The sequence below is a fragment of the Lepus europaeus genome, chromosome 5 (genome assembly GCF_033115175.1).
Source record: "Lepus europaeus isolate LE1 chromosome 5, mLepTim1.pri, whole genome shotgun sequence".
NCBI classification, from domain to species: Eukaryota; Metazoa; Chordata; class Mammalia; order Lagomorpha; family Leporidae; genus Lepus; species Lepus europaeus.
The window spans coordinates 24,402,261-24,416,591 of NC_084831.1; the positions used below are offsets into that span (position 1 = coordinate 24,402,261).

Sequence of the window (14,331 nt, forward strand, 5' to 3'; positions counted from 1 at the left end):
AGGGGGCGGAGACCCATAGCCCGGAAGTGGCTCCAGAGCCTCTTCCGGTCTTACTCACACTGCCGCCTTCCTGTCGCCGCCGCCGGCATGGTGAGTCCCATCGAGTGAGGGTCGTTGCGGTGGGGGTCCCGGGGTGGTACTGGGGCTCAGTTCCTGGCGCTGACACTCCCGTGCTGTCCCCACAGAAGCCGATCCTACTGCAGGGCCATGAGCGGTCCATTACGCAGATCAAGTATAACCGCGAGGGCGACCTCCTCTTCACCGTGGCCAAGGACCCTGTGAGCGTCGGCGGGAGGGCGGGCGGGACCACGCGGAGAGTAGGGAGAGACCATCCCTGGGGTCGCCGCACGAGAGCTTTCTACCGGGAAAGATGGGCATGTCTTAGTTGTGGGTGGAGGGAGGCACCGGCGAGAAGAAAGGCCGTCTGTGGCAAGGGACGGGGTGGTGGGTGAGGTCGTTCAGGTACCGGGACGACACTGTTCCGGGGAAGAACGAGAGCATTCTACCAGGATAGGAGGCAGACCGCCGCTGGTAGGGACAGCTGATTCACGGGCAGCAAGCTGTCTGCAGGGCCCGGGAGAAGTACGTAGAGCATTTAAAGAAAAAGGGTGCCCCTAGCCTCAGCCTCCCGCTTAGTACTGACAGCCCCCCTTTTGAGGCATCTCCGTACAGAGGGAGCTGATTGGTGGTTAAAAGTGGGGGTTTGATGCTTGGAATCCTGACTCCTGTATCTGCCAGCAGCGTGACTGGTTTGTCTGTGTCACCGAATCTTTCCAAACGTCAGGTTTTCGTTTTTGTAAAATTGGGTACTTATGGTAAGGAGCTTGGCACAATACCCGGTGCATACGAGTGCCTAATTGATGTTCGTCACTGGTGTTTGAAATTGCTTAGACAGCATTTCACGGGAGTCTCAGCAACCCTTTGAAGAAGGCATTGCTGTCCTGATGTGTTATTTTTTTTTTCTCTTTTGAGTGACAGATCCCTTCTGCTAGTTCACTCCCCAAGTGCAAACAGTGGCCAGGCCAAAGCAGGGAGTCTGGAACTGGGTCCAGGTCTCCTACGTGAGAACAGTACGCCAAACTTCCACCCTGTCTTGACGATTTCAAAGATGGGGAAACCAAAATTCAAAGGGGAGAGGCACTGTAGTTGAGATTGTACAGTGAGAGAGGAGCAGAGCAGGCACTGGAACCCTGACTTCCTCACTGCCATCTGCTCCCACTGGGACAGGACACCACCGCTGCTGGGTTTCTGGACCGCAGCTCAGCCTGACCTCTTCTTCTTCTTCTTCTTTTTTTTTTTTTTTTTTTGAGATTGTTTATTTGAGAGGCAGAGTTCAGAGAGAGAGGCCTTTCATCTGCTAATTCACTCCCCAGGTGGCCACAGCAGGCCAGAGCTGGGCCCATCTGGAGCTAGGAGCTTCTTCTGGGTCTCCCACGCGGGTGCAGGAGCCCAAGTGCTTGGGCCATCTTCCGCTGCTTTCCCAGGCCATTAGCAGGGAGCTGGATCAGAAGTGGAGCAGCCAAGACTCAAACCAGAGCCCATCTGGAGTGCCGACTCTGCAGGCAGAGGCTTAACAACTACTATGCCACAGCACCACAGCGCTAGCCCTGGTCTTTTGTTGTTCTGAGAGATTTGGAGTCCAGGGAAGGCTGGGACTGGCAAATTAGGACACGGACACCTTGGCCAACCTCCTGATTCCCCAACCAGTTACCTTCAGTAAAGGAAGAGAATCCAAGATTGCTTTTAGTCAACTTCCTGCTTTTTCTCAAGAGATTAGCCAGAGGGGGTGGACTTTCAGTGCAGCAGTTACGTTTCTGCTTGGGACACTTGTCATATATAGGAGTGCCTGGTTCGAGTCCCAGTTCCTATGCTTCCATTCAGCTAATGGGCACCCTGGGAGGCAGTGGATGGTGGCTCAAGTGCATAGGGTCCCTGTCACCCGCTTGGGAAACCTGGATAGAGTTCCAGGCTCTTGGCGTCTGCCTGGCCCGGCTGTGGCTGTTAAAGGCATTTGGAAGATAAAGCAGCAGATGGAAGAGCCCTCTCTGTCTTGGAAATGTCATGAAAATTTATATTTGAAAAAGAGATGATGAGGAGAGGGCAGACTCGGCCTGGCTAGAGGCTGCTGAGGGTTCCTGGAGCAAAATAGGAGGCGTTGCTCTTGTGGGATGTGTGCCATCTGTTGTTTGACTCCTCCAGATCGTCAATGTCTGGTACTCTGTGAACGGCGAGAGGCTGGGCACCTACATGGGCCATACCGGAGCTGTGTGGTGCGTGGACGCTGACTGTATCCTTTTCTGAGTCTGTGCTCACAGGGCCTGCTGGCAGTGGAGAGGCTGCTGAGTTGGAGGGTGGGAGTTTGAGATAAGATCATGGGTCTAGAGGGGGATATCTGCTGTGTCATTCTATAACACCCACCCCCACCCCGTCCTCCTCGGTGGGTGGGGAAACATTCAGGATGGTTCCGCTTCAGGGGGGTGGGGGTGGGGGTGGTTAGAATGCTCTCGGGTAAGAGGGGCTTTGGGGGCTGAGGGCTGCACACAGAGGCCATCCAGTTGGCCTCTGATAAAGGACAGGGCCCAGGGGAACTCGGTCATCTTTCTTAGCACCTCTTCAGGGGACACCAAACATGTCCTCACTGGCTCAGCTGACAACAGCTGTCGTCTCTGGGACTGTGAAACAGGTAAGGCCGAGCCTTTCACTGTAGCATATGTTGAGAGCCTGCGTGTACCTGTCTAAGCATGCGGGTCTGAGGACATAGAAATCAAGCCGTGGTTCGCAGCCTAAGGAATAAGAGACAGTGAGACAGGAAGGAAGGTGAGGAAAGTGTTATGCTAAGGTATGATACATGTTAGAGGACATAGAGTAGTGTGGAGGGCCAGAGGGAGGCAGCTGACTGCCTGGAGGGGGGGGCCGCAACCAGGAAGCTTTCCCAAGGTGAATCTGAGCTGTGGCTTAAAGGACAAAAAAGACGTCATCACGTTGGCACACGTGGGAATGAAACCATGGAGAGTGCCACGGACAGGTTATCTGATCTGGTTGGATTCCTGCCTCCTGGTGGGTGAAGCAGTGGAGAAGATGAGGTTGGAGAACAAGCCTGCACTGCCAGACTTGGGAGCACGGGTTTGTTCTGAGGTGGCATGTCGTGGCGGTGCCGAGCGGGGGATGGGGGGCAGCAAGGTCAGGGAGCAGCGAGAAGCATCGAAAGCTTCGACTGAAGACAGCTGAGCCTGTGAAGGTGCTCCGGTTAGTAAATGTTTACTGGGCATCTAGTTCTGTGCAGTGCCCTGCTGGGCACTGGAGACATGCAGAGAGAGCGCACCAGGCCTTTGCTGGGGAGGAGCGCAGTGCGCTGGACACCAGTGTGCTGTGATACACTGGGAGCAGCGCCACAGTCGCAGGGTGCCCGAGGCGGGGACGAACACAGAGACTTGGGCCTACGCATGGCAGTGAGGAAGGGCGCAGGGGGTGGAGCCGCTGGAGCAGGAGACGTGAGGAGGAGGAGGTTATGGGGGGTCCTCCCTGCCTTAGCCCAGACTCTGCCTCTTCCCAGGGAAGCAGCTGGCCCTGCTCAAGACCAATTCAGCTGTCCGGACGTGTGGTTTTGACTTTGGAGGCAACATCATCATGTTCTCCACTGACAAGCAGATGGGTTACCAGTGCTTTGTGAGCTTCTTTGACCTGCGGGATCCAAGCCAGATCGGTGAGGGCAGGGGCTGGGGTCGAAGTGAAGGGCTCGCCTCCAGGGTCCAAGGGCTGACCTCTTCTGTCCCAACCAGACAACAATGAGCCCTACATGAAGATCCCTTGCAACGACTCCAAGATCACCAGTGCCGTTTGGGGACCTCTGGGGGAGTGCATCATTGCAGGCCATGAAAGTGGAGAGCTCAACCAGTATAGTGCCAAGGTAAGGGCCAGGTGGCCCCAGCCCACCAGAAAGTTTCTCTGCTAGAAGCAGGGTAGCACAGTGGTAAGAGCAAGGGCTGGCTGCAGATGCAGATCTCATCGTTTTCTAACTGTGTGACCTTGAGCGAGTTACATAACTTCTCTGAGCCTGTTTATGTGTTTCAAGAGTCAGATGACATCAGGTATTTGAAAAACTTAGAAAGTACTTAGGACATGTTAATAAAGGTCTCAGATAAGGGGCGGGTATTGTGGAGCAGTGCCTTAAGCCACTGCCTAGGACAATTGCATCCCGTATCAGAGGACCAGTTTTGAGCCCAAGCTACTTTGATTTCAGTCCAGCTCCCTGCCAATGTGCCTGATAAGCAGTGGATGAGCGCTCAAGTACTTGAGTTCCTGTCCTCCCATGTGGGAGACTCAGATGGAGTTCCTGGCTCCTGGCTGCTGGCTTCAGCCTGGCCCAACCCCAGTGAATGGAAGCTCTCTCTGTGCCACTGTACCTTTCAAATAAAATAAACCTTGTGTGGGGGGGTGGAGATCACAGACACGCATTTCCTGCCACTACAGAGTACAAGGCCCTGTACTCCAATGAGAACGATTCAGACAGCCATGTGCCCAGGGCGGGCACAGACTTGGAAACACCTAGCACATGAGTCAGTTGTGCGTTGTGCCACCTTAGGGGTATGCCGTGTCACAGAGGAAGTGCATTAATGTCATAGAGGTGTGGCTATTAAGCTATGAAGAATAAATGGCCCTTCTAGCAGGAAGGAAAAAGTATTCCATGGGCAAAGGAAGCAGCAAAACCAGAGGCCTCAAATTAAAGAAGTCTAGGTTCCTCACAGATCACTGGACTGTGATGCTGGGAAGGTGGACAAGAAATGGACTTAGGCCGGCGCCGCGGCTCACTAGGCTAATCCTCCGCCTTGCGGCGCCGGCACACCGGGTTCTAGTCCCGGTCGGGGCACCGATCCTGTCCCGGTTGCCCCTCTTCCAGGCCAGCTCTCTGCTGTGGCCAGGGAGTGCAGTGGAGGATGGCCCAAGTGCTTGGGCCCTGCACCCCATGGGAGACCAGGAGAAGCACCTGGCTCCTGCCATCGGATCAGCGCGGTGCGCCGGCCGCAGCGCGCTACCGCGGCGGCCATTGGAGGGTGAACCAATGGCAAAAGGAAGACCTTTCTCTCTGTCTCTCTCTGTCACTGTCCACTCTGCCTGTCAAAAAAAAAAAAAAAAGAAATGGACTTAAAGGTCCTGAAATGCCAAGAGGTAAGGGCTTGATTTTCCTCTAGGCCATAATGAACCTTTAAGTGTTTGTTTTCACTGACTCAGAAGGTAGAGTGACAGAGGTCTTCCATCTGCTAGTTCACTTTCCAGTGCCTATAACAGCCAGGCCTGGGCCAGGCCAGAGCCAGAAGCCAAAAATGCTAGCCAGGTCTCCCACATGGGTGGCAGGAGCCCCATTACGGGGCCATCCTCCGCTGCCTTCCAGGATGCATCAGCAGGGAGCTGGGTCAGAAGCAGAGCAGGGGGACTTGCGCCCGCACCCTGTTGTAGGAGGCAGGCATGTTGCTGGGGTTGCCAACGTGCTACACCACAACACTTGTAGTCGGGCTCTCCCTTTTTTTTTTCCCCAGTCTGGAGAGGTGTTGGTGAACGTGAAGGAGCACTCCCGGCAGATCAACGACATCCAGTTATCCAGGGACATGACCATGTTTGTCACCGCATCCAAAGACAATACAGCCAAGGTCAGCCTGCGCAAGGGGCGGCACTGAGTTTGCCTGACTGTCCCCAGGAGGGCTCTCTACAGATTTCTCCTCTGCCTTCTCTCTCCAGCTCTTTGACTCCACAACCCTTGAACATCAGAAGACTTTCAGAACAGAACGCCCCGTGAACTCAGCCGCCCTCTCCCCCAACTACGACCACGTAAGGGAACCCCACCCAGGCTTCCTAACAAGGCCTCAGCACGCTTGTAGGGAAGAGGCGTTTGGCAGTTAGGCTCCGACTGGTGGCTGAGCGGGAGGTGGCCGGACATGTCTCTTCCCCTGCTCTTGGTATCTCCCCACTGTGATGCAGGCGACGTTAACAAATGGACTTGGCTGCCTTCAGAGCCATCTACCTTTCCTTTTCCTTGTAGGTGGTGCTGGGAGGTGGTCAGGAAGCCATGGATGTGACCACAACCTCCACCAGGATTGGCAAATTTGAGGCCAGGTGAGGGGGATAGGAGCTCTTGCAATCAAACTTCCTGAATGTGTCTTTTGTAATAAAAGCAAGCTGCATTGGCCACTAGAAGTGTGGACCAGTACGTGGCCCTCCTGTGACAGGTGTGTAGTACAGCAGTTGGGATTATGAACTCTCAGGGCCTACATAAACCATTGTGTTTCTCTATGCTCAAGATTCCAAAACTAGGGGTGGGTGTTTGGCACAGCAGATAAGTCGCCATTTGTGATACCTGCATCCCATATCTGAGGGCCTGGTCCGTGTCCCACCTACTCTGCTTCCAATCCCTCTTCCTCCTATTGTGCACCCTGGGAGGTAGCAGGTGATGTCTCAAGTGCTTGGGTCCCTGCCACCCACTTGGGAGCTCTGGATTGAGTTTCAGCCTTTTGGCTTAAGCTGGCCCAGCCCTGGCTGTTAGAGGCATTTGAGATATGAACCAACAGATGTAAGATCTCTCTGCTCTGTTTTTCTACTTTTCTAATAAAATGAAAAAATATTTTAAAATTCCACAACAGAATAATGGGATGATAACACACTTAGCTCATAAAGTTGTAGAGATTAAATTAATACTTGTCAGGGCAGCCGTTATGGTGCAGTGGGTGAGCCTCTTGCCAGCATCCCACATTGAAGCGCAGCTTCAAGTCCTGCCTGCTCTACATCCGATCCAACTTCCTGCTGCTGCACCTGGGAAACCAGTGGATGAGGACCCAAGTGTATGGGCCCCTGCCGCCCATGTAGGAGACCAGGATGGAGTTCCTGGCTCCTGGCTCAGGCCCAGCTATCGCATCCATTTGGGGAGTGAACCAGCAGCTGGAAGAGCCCCCCTCCCCGACACTCTGCCTTTGAACGAAATGTTTTTGAGACAATTGTAAAAGCTCTGCGAGCACTCAGTAAGTGTTAGCTCTGCATTCAGGCAGGCAGGCAGTCTTCCCCTGGCTTCACATGATCTCATTTGTATTCATTTCCCCTTTGTCTCAGTTTCCCTGCTTTATTTTTGTTGTATGGCTTGCTTTGGGGAAGTGCTACCTCTGTTGTGTTTTGGAAGGAGATGAAGGGTGGATTAATGGTGTCCTTTCTCGCCACCTGTCTCCGCCAGGTTCTTCCACTTAGCCTTTGAAGAAGAGTTTGGAAGAGTCAAGGGTCACTTTGGACCTATCAACAGTGTCGCCTTCCATCCTGACGGCAAAAGGTGAGGACTGCACCCCGCTCCCACGCCCCGCTGTGCAGAGCAGCACCTGACTGGTCCCTGCCTCTTTCTCCAGCTACAGCAGTGGCGGCGAGGATGGCTACGTCCGCATCCACTACTTTGACCCTCAGTACTTTGAATTTGAGTTTGAGGCGTGAGAAGCTGGATCTCCATCCGGACAGGAAAGCTGCTCACAGAAATTCTGGACTCTGATAAATAAATTACTTTGTTAATAAATGGTTTCTGGGCAGATATTTTGTGGGGTCTGTTTTGTTTTCTTTTTTTCTTAAAGTTTGTTTATTTATTTGAAAGAGATTTTCTGTCCACTGATTCACGCCCCAAATGGCCACAACAGCCAGGGTTGGGCCACCCTGAAGCTAGGAGCCTGGAACTCTATCCGGGTCTCCCACATGGGTGCAGGGGTCCAAAGACTAGAGCCATCTCCTGCTGCTCTCCCAGGCGCGTTAGTGGAACAGCCAGGGCTTGAACTGGCGCCTGTATGGGGTGCCAGCATTGCAGGTGATGGCTTGACCTGCTGCACCACAACACCACCCCATCGCATCCTTTTCCCCTCTGTCACCCCAGCAAGCTGATGCCAGTCATGGATATCTTTATTATTTAGACACTTCAGTCTTCAGTATATGGGCTGCCTGGATCCAGGCACTGCATTTGAGGTCTGGAGGGGTCTCAGGAGGGGCTCAGCCACTGTCCAGGAGCCAGCACTCAGAGTTAGGGCTCAGGCTGAACCTTCTGTCTTCTCCCTGTCTGTCACTATTTGCCACACCTTCTCCCAGGCTGTCTCTGAGGGCTCGGGTGGGCGGGTCCAGCGCAGAAACAGGCCTGAGGAGGAGACGACTGGTGAGGAAGCCGGGCAGTGGGGACAGCTCCCCCAGGGGGAGAAGGTGGGATGGGAGGTGTCACCTTGCCACAACCGCAGGCTCTGGGGCTCCACAGAGGGCCAGATGGCTAAGGGATTGAGGGCATAGAGCGGGTTCCGGAGTTTCCGCTGCTCTTTCAGTTGGTTGAGCCCAGACCACAGCGAGTGGGTTCGCGTCCTCACTTCACACAGGCCCCTGTGGAGACAGGCAGTGAGTCTTCGGCGCCAGCTGTGCCCTCCAGTGTTCTGGGTGGGGGTGGCCCTGGTTAGTAGGGTGACAGCCACTTGGCACGTGACCTCTCCTTCCGGTCAGCTCTCGTACCAAGCACTAGAGTAAAGCAGGAAGGAAGCACAGTGCTGCTTCCTGAGTTCTGTTGAGAGGGGAAAAGCCAAGTAGCATAGAGGGGGCTCTAGGAGGGCCTCTGCCAGGGGACAGCCACGCTAAGGCATCTGTAGAAGGATCAGGGCGAAGGAGGCCAACAAAGATGGCAGTTTCCTGGCCTGGATGACCCAGGAGTAGCACGAGCGGGAAGATGGGGCAACAGGAGAAAAGCAAGTACAGTCCCCACCTTGGAGAGGAGTGAGCCCCTCTGTCTGCCAGATGAGCCAGAGATGGCTTCTGGGGCTGGTTGGGCTTATGGCTGGCTGTGCATTAAGCCTACTAAGTACAAAAATAAGGCCGGCGCCGCGGCTCACTAGGCTAATCCTCCGCCTTGCGGCACCAGCACACCGGGTTCTAGTGCCGGTCGGGGCACCGATCCTGTCCCGGTTGCCCCTCTTCCAGGCCAGCTCTCTGCTGTGGCCAGGGAGTGCAGTGGAGGATGGCCCAAATCCTTGGGCCCTGCACCCCATAGGAGACCAGGATAAGCACCTGGCTCCTGCCATCAGATCAGCGCGGTGCGCCGGCCGCAGCGCGCCTACCGCGGCGGCCATTGGAGGGTGAACCAACAGCAAAAGGAAGACCTTTCTCTCTGTCTCTCTCTCACTGTCCACTCTGCCTGTCAAAATATAAAAAAAAAAAAAATAAAAATAAATAAATACCAGTTTCTGCATGCCCACTGGGTGCCAGGCAAGGTGCTAAACTCCGGGTTATAACTCCGTTAATTGTCAGGATACCCTCCAGAGATGGTGGCTGCTATTGTGAGACTCGGAGCTTTGTGGTCACCCAGCAGGTGAGTGGAGCCAGGACGTCAGCTCAAATAATTTCACTCTACTTATCTCTATTTTATTGCTTCACTAGAATCAACCCTGCAAAGTCGTAGAGAGCTCCAGGAGCAACTTTTGACTTTTGCAACAACTTTCTCCCTTGGTCTTTGTTTTCAAGGCAGAAGTGTACTTGCTCTTGGCTACAGACAGAGTGGGCAGGCCTGAAGGGCTGGCCGTGGACCCATCTCTTTCTGGGTTTGCAGAAAGTAGGAGAACGTGTGAAGTTTGGAGGCAGCGGAGGGAAGGACACTTGAGAGTACACGCAAGAGAGAAACTGACGTGGAAGAGTGAGTTCTAAGGAGGCCGGGACCAGGGCATCTGCCCCTTTGCTGTGCCTTCCCTTGCCCCGCCTTGACACCCCCTCAGCTCACCTCTCCTTTTCGCTGTTGCAAAGGAAGCTGCCAAAGGGGGAGGCATAGGCGTGCTCAAAGAGCGCCAACAGCAGCCCCTCCCCAAATTCCAGTGACAGCGGGAACTGGCGACCCAGCTGCCACACGCAGTCGAGGAAGAGGAGAAAGGTGGGCGCCTCTTGCTTGGGGCGGGCGTGGGAGAAGGCCGAGTGGGCACAGCGCAGCTGGAAGGGGTGGCCGGCCTGGGGAGGGGGCAGAGTGATGGGCACAAGGAGGCAGGGGTTCTGGATGGAAGGGCAGGGCTGGGAAGGGGTGGCCACTTACCTGGATCCACTCGCGCTCCACCAGCTCCTGGAATCCAGCCATGGTCCGGCTCAAGGGATCCAGAATGAGTTGGGCGAGTGAAGTCACGAGCAGGGTGCTGTCCGTGCCTTCGGCCCCATGCACCAGGACGCAGGCTCCTTCCCTGTGGGCCCAGTGCTCGTCAAGAGCAGCTGAGTCCTTCCCCGCCGGGTGTGGCGGGACAGGGATAGCAAGGGCCCACTTCTCAGCTGCACTTGCTGTCTGAATCCTGGTTTTGTGCCGGGGGTTGGTAGCCCTTCTCATCCCACTCCTGCCCCATAGGCAGGGCTCTTACCTCTCCATGCCCTGGGCTGCCAGGCAGGCGGTGCCCAGTGCCTCCTTCACGTGTGCCAGCCAGCGGCAGCCCTCCAGCCGACTGAGCCAGCGGTCCATGCTCTGCTCCGGGTCCCCGCAGGCCTCCACCAGGCGCACAAAACTCTCCTGTAGGGGCCGCCCCCTGAGCAAATGAGAGTCTGGTCATCCTTCCCCCAGCCCAAGTTCTTGGTAAGAGCAGTGTGGGAGCAGGTGCTCCGGACCCATGAGGGAGACACAGAAGCCTCTGGAAGCCCCCGAGGGACACAGGACCCTTTGGGAGCCCAGTCTGAGGAACAAGAACCCAGTGCAGAGCTCCCGATCTTATGGGAACGATTCTGCAGCAAGCGTTTCCCAGGCCAGCTGGGGAGAGCTCGTGTGTCTGCACACGCAGCAGGGCACACAGCCCTCTGGGGAAGCAGAATGCCCTGGCAAGCTCCCAGCTCAACAGAAGTGTTACCACGTCCTTGAAGTTCTCCATCTGACGGGAGCCCCCGTCTGACAAGAGAAACACGACCCTCGGGGGTCTGCACCTGCTGCTACCTCCCAGAAGCTGCCCTGCTCAGTCACCGGTGACCTCCTCCCAGGAAATCCAGTGGATATTTCTTTTGGACCTGTTTTGCTCTGGCACTGCACTCCCTTCCGCCTCATCCCTCCACTCCCACTTCATACTCTAGACTTTTTTTTTTCTTTTAAGCTTTATTTATTTATTTGAAAGAGTTATAGACAGAGGTCTCCAATCTGCTGGTTCACACCCTGGATGGCTGCAATAGCCAGGGCCGGGCCGGGCCAGGCCAGGCCGAAGCAAGGAGCCAGGAGTCTCTTCCGGGTACAGGGGCCCAAACACTTGGCCCACCTTCCACTGCTTTTCCCAGGCCATTAGCAGGGAGCTAGTTTGGAAGTGGAGCAGCCAGGACCAGAACTGGTGCCCATATGGGATGCCAGTGTGGCAGGGGCAGCTTTACCCCCTACACCACAATGCTGGCCCCATTCTCTATACTCATCATGGTGAATGCTCAGCTCCCCACACAGGACAAGTAGTGAGGCCCTCTCTGCACCTATGCCCATACAATTCCCTGCACCTGGACTGTCCTCCCTCCTACGTCCTCGGGTCCCGCTAAGGCATCCTGTCCATTCCTCCATTCACCCATTCCTCTTCTGTGCCGCTGTTTCTCGCTCCACTCTGATTTCCACTCCCTTCCCCTCGCTCGTGTCTGGGCTGGCCGCCGTGGCAGCCCCTGTGCTCGGTGTTGGGTGAATAAGTGGTTAAGCAAGAGGCTTTTATTTTAGCTAAAGCAATCTGTTCTTAAAAAAAAAAAAAAAAAAAAAAAAAAAACTCCCTCAGGGGTGGGCGTTTGGCACAGAGGGTAAGAAGCCTCTTGGGACCCCCACATCCCATGTGAGATGAGTTGGAGTCCAGGCTCCACTTCCAACTGGACATTCCACTGCTGATGTGCACCCTGGGAGGCAGAGGTGATGAGGCGCAAGTACTTGGGTACCTGACGCGTGAGTGGGAGACCCGCCTCCAGTTCCAAGCCTGGCCCAGCCCCAACTGTTGTGGGCATTTGGAGAATGGACCAGTGGGTGGAAGATCTGTCTGCCTTTTCATAGGAATAAAAAGAAAGGGAGAGAAAAGATGAAAAAGAAGAATGTGCCCATTAAAAAACTTAAAAACCTCCCTCAGGACCTCTTTACCATCACCTGGAGACAGCAGAAACCTGCAGGTGTGTGTGTGTGTGTGTGTGCGCGCGCGCGCGCGGAGGTTGCTCCAGGCACAGAGGTTTGTGTGTGTAGCTTGCTCCAGGCACAGTTAAGTGCTAGAGGGTAATGCACTCTCCGTGGGATGTGCAAGGTTCCCAGCGCCTCCCTCAACTATGAGGAGCTCTGCAGGAGAGAGCCTGGAGAAGAGATAAAGGCCCCTTGCCTCTCCAGGGGCCGGTGCAGCCGTTTCCAGCCAGGGTAGGCGGCCTTGGCCTCCGTGCCGCCGCCAGTCATGCGGGCCTGTTTAGCAGCCTGGGCAGAGCGCGTGTCAATGATGAAGCCGCGGGCCCCAGGGCGAGCTCCCGCCAGCACAGCCCGCAGCAGCTCCTCGTCCTCGGCGCAGCGCCGCTTCTGGGGGCCGGTCAGGGGCTGGCTGGAGCGCAGCAGAGCCTACGGACGGGGACTCGGCTCCGGAAGCTGCACGCAGCCAGCCCACCATCAGGGACTCGGCGCAGGGGGCTGCACACGGGAGCGGGCTAGAGGAGGCAGGGGCGCGGGGACCTCCGGGGCAGAAGTCGCAAGGCCTCTGGCCGGGTCTCGCGGAGGGGAGGGACCCTATGAGGCCGTGGGCAGGTCCTGGGGCGACACAGAATGGATTAAGCTTCGAGGGGCGCAGCAGGCCGGGGGCGGGGCCGGGGCGGCAGAGGGCGGGGAAGGGGCGTGGTGGGGGCGGGGCTCACGGTGCCGTTGGGGGCGTGGTGGTAGCTGAGCACTGGGAAGCGACCTCCCTGGCGGAAGCGGGCGCTGCGCGCCAGGGCTTGGTCGTCCACCGAGCGAGGCACGATCAAGGCGCGGGGGTAACTGGGACACAAGCTGAAGTCCTCGTTCACCTCGCTCAGCCGCCACGCGTTGGTCTGTGGTGCAGGGAGGGGTGAGAGCCAGACCTAGGGCACCCAGTGAGTGCCCTGTCCCCGTCCCCCGCGCCCCTTCCTGGCCGGACCCCGAGGGCCCCTCGACCGCGCCCACCTCGCGAGCTACTCGCTTGTAGTAGCCCTCGGGCGGGTGGACGTGCCAGGCGTCGCCCAGTCTGAGACCCTTGGGACGGTAGAAGAACGGAAAGGAGGTGATGACCGATTCCAGAGAGGACAACGCCTGGGGAAGGAAGGCAAGGGCTCTGGGAACTGTCGCAATCGTCCCCACGCCGCCCTGTCCAGCCCTGGCTCAGCTTCCGCCCTTCCAGGACCGCAGGGCACCCTGCGGCCCCCTGTGCCCCGGGCTAGCGCTGGACGCGGAGCTCCTTGCGCACAGCAGCCCCCATGGACTGCCCTCCGCACGGCTGGGGGTAGCTGCAGGGCAGCCCCCGGCACACCTCGATGGAGCGGGCGATATCCAGCGTCGCCTCCACGCCCTCGATGTCCAGCTGCAGCACCCGCAGGTCCTTACAGCGCAGCGTGATGGTGCCCGAGTCTCCCGCGACCCTGGGGGAGGGACGGGCCCAAGCTCAGCGTCTCCCGCCCAGCCTGGGGCGAGGAAACGCGCTGTCGGGCCGGAGAGCGCCGGCCGCCCCTGCGCCTCCCTGCCCCCTCCGCTCCGCGGCCGCGGGGGCGCCCCCGCCACGTCTCACCGCTTCTCGATGGAGTCCACGCTGCGCAGCAGCAGCATCCACAGGTCCGGACTCGCCTCGGTCCCCGGGGACAGCAGCAGGTGGTGGCTGGTGACGCACAGCGTGCCGCGCAGCGGGGGCGCCTCTGGGCCCCGCTGGAGCTTGGCTTGGGCCCGGCTAGTGCGGATCAGCTCCGAGAACTCCATCCCGCGGGCGGGGTCCCGGGAGCCTAGCAGGACCGGCTCTGGGAGCGCGAGGCGGGACGGGCGCGGGCTTCGAAAGGGACTGGAACTGGCTGGGCAGCTGGCCACGCCGGCAGGACAGCTGTTAAGGAGGCCCCTTTGGAGGACGGGGTCTCCCAGGAATTCTCCCTTCGCTTGCCACCATCTCTTAGCGGGGCCCCTGGGCAGGGCCTGTTAAGAAAACCTCACTTTCGTCATCAGTGAAATGGGAAGAGCCATCTGGCCGGAAGCCTGGGTCTCGGGAGTCACTGCGGTTTTCGTCCTTTTAAAGCTCAGGGGTGCTGGCGCGCTCCCCGGCGTAGTACCAAGGAGACAAAGTCAGCCATCTCCTCCTCTGTCCCCCCCGGGAATGGCTGGAAAGTGTGGGTGTGACTGGGAACTGCCTACTTCCCCCC

The 14,331-nt window shown here is 57.2% G+C and overlaps 2 protein-coding genes across 3 annotated transcripts; one reads left to right on the forward strand and one right to left on the reverse strand.

Moving 5' to 3' along the window:
• The first annotated feature begins 6 nt into the window (after nucleotides 1-6).
• On the forward strand, nucleotides 7-7,557 carry EIF3I (eukaryotic translation initiation factor 3 subunit I). Its single transcript, XM_062190873.1, has 11 exons — nucleotides 7-90; nucleotides 186-278; nucleotides 2,200-2,287; nucleotides 2,618-2,683; nucleotides 3,554-3,703; nucleotides 3,780-3,907; nucleotides 5,535-5,645; nucleotides 5,734-5,823; nucleotides 6,035-6,108; nucleotides 7,214-7,306; nucleotides 7,380-7,557. Exons 1-11 carry the CDS (start codon nucleotides 88-90, stop codon nucleotides 7,459-7,461), a joined length of 978 nt encoding a protein of 325 aa, XP_062046857.1. The 5' UTR covers nucleotides 7-87; the 3' UTR covers nucleotides 7,462-7,557.
• Nucleotides 7,558-7,903: 346 nt separating this feature from the next.
• Nucleotides 7,904-14,278, reverse strand: LOC133759601 (myotubularin-related protein 9-like). Of its 2 annotated transcripts, none has more exons than XM_062190872.1 (10): nucleotides 13,716-14,278; nucleotides 13,461-13,569; nucleotides 13,118-13,243; nucleotides 12,832-13,005; nucleotides 12,315-12,541; nucleotides 10,374-10,535; nucleotides 10,061-10,202; nucleotides 9,758-9,978; nucleotides 8,225-8,376; nucleotides 7,904-8,143 (listed from the first exon to the last, which is right to left on the reverse strand). In XM_062190872.1, the coding sequence occupies exons 1-10, from the start codon at nucleotides 13,898-13,900 to the stop codon at nucleotides 8,040-8,042; spliced, it is 1,602 nt and encodes a 533-aa protein (XP_062046856.1). In that variant the 5' UTR covers nucleotides 13,901-14,278; the 3' UTR covers nucleotides 7,904-8,039. The 2 variants fall into 2 exon arrangements, with proteins under 2 accessions (XP_062046856.1, XP_062046855.1); XM_062190871.1 differs by having other exon boundaries at nucleotides 12,832-13,035.
• Between the last annotated feature and the right edge of the window lie 53 nt (nucleotides 14,279-14,331).

Excerpts from the sequence above, each read along its gene's own strand:
- EIF3I (XM_062190873.1), top strand. Across the intron at positions 3,704-3,779 it reads GCGGGATCCAAGCCAGATCG|ACAACAATGAGCCCTACATG; the intron begins GTGAGGGCAGGG and ends TGTCCCAACCAG. Across the intron at positions 6,109-7,213 it reads ATTGGCAAATTTGAGGCCAG|GTTCTTCCACTTAGCCTTTG; the intron begins GTGAGGGGGATA and ends TGTCTCCGCCAG.
- LOC133759601 (XM_062190871.1), bottom strand. The coding sequence starts at position 13,900 with ATGGAGTTCTCGGAGCTGATCCGCACTAGCCGGGCCCAAGCCAAGCTC. Across the intron at positions 12,542-12,831 it reads ACCACGCCCCCAACGGCACC|GCTCTGCTGCGCTCCAGCCA; the intron begins GTGAGCCCCGCC and ends CCCCGTCCGTAG. Across the intron at positions 10,203-10,373 it reads GCAGCCCAGGGCATGGAGAG|GGAAGGAGCCTGCGTCCTGG; the intron begins GTAAGAGCCCTG and ends CTGGGCCCACAG.